This window comes from Branchiostoma floridae, chromosome 13 (genome assembly GCF_000003815.2).
Source record: "Branchiostoma floridae strain S238N-H82 chromosome 13, Bfl_VNyyK, whole genome shotgun sequence".
NCBI lineage: Eukaryota > Metazoa > Chordata > Leptocardii > Amphioxiformes > Branchiostomatidae > Branchiostoma > Branchiostoma floridae.
In genome coordinates, this window is record NC_049991.1 from 3,404,964 (window position 1) to 3,409,118 (window position 4,155).

The following is a 4,155-nucleotide window of genomic DNA, read 5'->3' on the forward strand; positions in this document are numbered from 1 at the left end:
TGCCCAAGGACTGTCTGACTCAAGGACCAATTTAGCTAGCTATAATGTTACCTATCAATCACACCGCTGCACAGTGACATTTTTTTTGTTCAAGTCTACCAATTTTTTTTTTGCTTATTTGCTACATTGTATTGGTTTACTTGCATTTATGACAAGGACATCCTGTAGCTACTGAAATACAAAGAGTTAACCCTGTTGACAAAGACAATTACACAAGGAATTTAACATGAACCAAATAGATTTTTACAAACATTATTTTAAAGCCAAGTGGAATACAAACCTTTAGTTCTGCTACAACGTCGTGGTGTTGTATAACATAATCAACAGTGCCATTTCTGCCCTTCCCATTGGCCGACAGTCTTTTCTGTATCCAACTCTGTCCGTCCTGACCCCTCTCCAACTCACCCGACCAGTTCTTCACTTCAATACAGTAAACACCATGTGCTGTGTGGGGAAAAAACAAACAAATAATGTAAACAACATGCCACATCAATTCAAGACTGTGATTGGTTAGAAATTCCAGTACATTTAAGTAACATTACAGTAGAGGGAATACAATTTACTAGTAGAGTGGACTCATTCCTAAGCTAACTGACACCCATCGCACTGTAGTCATTCCTCAGTAAGGGTGACTAGAGGCTTACATGTACAGTAGAGGGATTAGTAAGAGGAACAGGGACTGACATAGTAAGAGATACATTGTGTCAGTAATCACCAGTAGTATTTCAGCACTGTCAACACAGCTACCAACAGTAAAAGATTAGTAACAAGTACTCATACAAAATGTAGGAAAGCTAAAGTACTTAGCATTAAAGGAGTGACAGTGAAGCTCAATTACTGAAATGTTCCTGAAATGTGACTGTCAGTAACTTAACAGTTATCGACAGTCACATATCAGTACTGATAGTTTGCTGATAGCAAGAGGTTTTGTAACACAGGCTAAATTGTGTATGCATATTGTATATACTGGAGTTACCAAAAAAAACAACATTTTGATGCAATTTTTCAGTGTTCCATTATATTCTTAAAGGTCATCTAGAACGAACATTATACATACCTGTCAAAACTACAACATCTATCTCGTGTTTTCTCGTCTGAAACTCGTCAGGAACTCTAAGGTCACAGAAAATATCCCTGCTGTTCAACCCTCCCTCGTTCCTCAACCGTTCGACGAAGCCCGTCTCGCCGTCCCTCCCGGCGCGTACGTGTTCCTCCTCCAGGTGTTCCCTGGGAGATGAGGCCTCGCTGGCCTGAACCAGTCGGTTACTGATCTTGAACATGGTTCACCTCTGGAAAAAAAATCAAATCTCATGAAATTGAACATATATGAAGCTCAAGTACCTCAGAATCTAATGTTTCATTGGAATAGACGGCTTGGAGGTAAACAGACTTTCCTCATTAAAAAAATTTGGCACGCAAATTGCCGTGAAATCTGTCAAGAAATGTGAATCACAGTTTTTGTGTTTTGCATTGTTGAAGCTACAGGCTTGGGAATGCCGTCCACTGTCAGAAAGTTACACACACTGACACAGTTTGTTTTGATTGTGGAAGGTGTGTTGGTGTCTTTTGCCTAGGATCTCATTAAAAACTCATGATGAGGCAGTTTACGGGATGTCCAATTTTTACAAACCAACCACAGCTGCTGAGCAAGTAAATATATACTGAGCTAGTCACTCTACTTGGGATAAATCATGTGTCAGATTAAGAACGTCATCTGTTGACTAACACTGGAGTGTCCAAAGTAGCTGGTAGGTGTAAATCCGTGCCACAAACTTGTCTATCGGGTTGGCCAAGCGCCAACAAATGTCACTTACTTTTAAGTTATCGCCTTATGAAAGCACAAATAAAAACATTTGAGAGTAATAGAAATAAACATGGTGCAGCCCAAAATAGTAAAAAGAAAAGAAATCACTAACATTGTCACATTATATATATCAATTTTAGTAATATTTCTTTGTTCGTCCAGAGAGGGGTTTAGATCTGTATGCAAAATGTATGATACATAAGAAGAATTGTACGTAACGTTACAATAGCTGATTATTAGATTTAACAATTTCATTTCATTTTTTTGTATGGAGATTTTTTTCCATACACAGAAAAAATGATTTGTAGACTATTCATTTATTATGTATTGGAGGCAGCCTGAAATAATTTTCTGTCCCGTCAAGGACTGGCTCTGGCTACAACCCTGATTGGAGGACAAAACAAGTAAAAAGGTGTTTAATTATAATAGAAACAGTCACTAGTGTGTAGACCAATTGCCCCAATATGGCAAGTCCACAAAAACTGACCCTAGGGATTTAACAAAGGACCCATAGCTCTACTTCTAAAAGGTAGCATAACGTAATTTGTGCATAAGCATTGCAATAGCTGTCAAAATTCCTATTTTACATCGTGCATCAAAACATTTCCTGCATTTCCCACGATTGTTGTCATAATGCCAACACTCGAGGGTCACGAAATACTGAGAATTTGATACCCCAAGATGGGGGTAATTAATTTTGGCGCCACGCAGCATTTTATTTTTTGTCAAACCCTTGTCTTTTTTCGTTATTGTACACATTCACAATGCCCAATGAACTTGTCAGCTTAGAAATGCAATACTAAAATACGTGTTAATCTGTAACTATTGTATAAATGCAACATTTGAGCACGTAATAATAATTTTGAAGGGAAAGAACTACGCCACATACTAACTATACCCCCAGCTGCCGAAAGTAAACAAAGGCGAAAACGCGGCACAAAACGCTAAAAACTCACTCGTTCTGTCCTCTTCTCCAATTTTCACGTTACCCTGCTCCGTCAAATCATTGCCTCTATTCCTCCCCATATATTCTACCGCATATCAAGCCAAATTAAGGCTAAAATCGCCGAATTTGGTGTCGGAGGCTTCGAACCAAAACAAAGGCTTTCCTTTCCAGATGTAAACAGTGACGCAATACGATATCCTCGCGCGTTGCATCATGGTTCTTTCTGACGTCATACTCTCGCGTAGCCCGAGATTTGGGTGAGTTCTCGCGAGACTTGTGACGTCATAGTCAAGATGGCGGGAAAATCGAGCATGTAGACGTCAAGTTGTGGGTTTTCCTCGTTCTAGACTTCTAAACGTTAACGTGATTGTCGTAGACCACTTTTAGATAATTCTTAAGGTAGCGCGTCGTCTTAAGAGTCTCCTTGCTTTGTGTCAAGTGTCTAAGTCGTCGGTAAAGATGTTTTCGAAGGACCCAAACGAAGAAGGCACTCTCTTGCAAGAGCCGAGCTCTGGAGAGTTTGCACAGTATGAAAGGGCCCAGTGTTCGTACGAAAACCTTTCCCAGCGTTTTATGTTGAAGCAGCGGAACTTTGGCAGGCAGTATGCACACATCTATGCCGTCAGACTGTGGGAGATGAAGGATAGATTGAAGAAGGCAGCAAAGAGAAAATGGGGTAGGTGTACCGTAGATCACGACTTATAATTTGTAATAGATAAGTAGTAAAGGTGCACGGGTCAGCCTTTTTACCGGAAAACAGAGGAAAACACAGTTAAACACCGGAAAACACATGAACGAGTGTATAATCTACTGAAATACATGTTTTGATGAGTTCGCTATGTTTTGCTACAGAATAATCTACATATGGTCTAGCTCCAAAGGAACGGTATATTACATACACTGTTCCAAAGCGAGCCATACAAGAGATCCAACTTGAGTTCGCTGTTGCCTTTTTTCTGGACCGGCGAGTCGGACTCTTCTTCTCCCTACCTTAAAAAGGCACTTGTGAGTTGTGACAGTTCAATATTTCGGCGTTATGACCAAAGATCTTGGACTGTGCCGCAAAATAAGAAAAATGCCCTTGGTGAAAGGGGGCGGAAGAGGTTATGGGCATTTTTCTTCCATATTAACAGTTTTTATACCACCATTTGGCAGGTTAATCCCTTTTCAAACAAACACTATAAGAAATATATGTTTATCTGGTTGTTTCAACTTCCTAGCGATCCATCAGAATGCTGGAAAGTGGCTGTGTACGCCAAGGGGGTTTCCTCAAGCAGGCTCTGGATTGCCCACAAATCAGGCGGGTGCATATGCATGTCTATTAGTGTACGCATCCCCGATTTGGATTGGAGACAGTACAGTACTACACAATTTAGGACAACAGTAGAAGCAGTGAATTTGAATA

General features: G+C 40.1%; 2 protein-coding genes across 2 annotated transcripts in view; one reads left to right on the plus strand and one right to left on the minus strand.

Moving 5' to 3' along the window:
* LOC118429770 overlaps positions 1 to 2,943 on the minus strand; it is a 7,905-nt gene extending 4,962 nt beyond the window's left edge. Inside the window, exons 1-3 of the mRNA XM_035840403.1 lie at positions 2,761 to 2,943; positions 1,058 to 1,289; positions 281 to 444 (exon numbers count right to left, since the gene is read on the minus strand). Of these exons, the coding sequence (XP_035696296.1) occupies positions 281 to 444; positions 1,058 to 1,280 (387 nt within the window). The 5' untranslated portion in view covers positions 1,281 to 1,289; positions 2,761 to 2,943. The remainder of the gene's footprint in view (positions 1 to 280; positions 445 to 1,057; positions 1,290 to 2,760) is intronic.
* An 88-nt stretch (positions 2,944 to 3,031) lies between these two features.
* The window catches only part of LOC118429771 (DNA polymerase delta subunit 2-like), an 11,780-nt gene continuing 10,656 nt past the window's right edge, over positions 3,032 to 4,155 (plus strand). Inside the window, exon 1 of the mRNA XM_035840404.1 lies at positions 3,032 to 3,426. Coding sequence (XP_035696297.1) covers positions 3,210 to 3,426 — 217 coding nt within the window. The 5' untranslated portion in view covers positions 3,032 to 3,209. The remainder of the gene's footprint in view (positions 3,427 to 4,155) is intronic.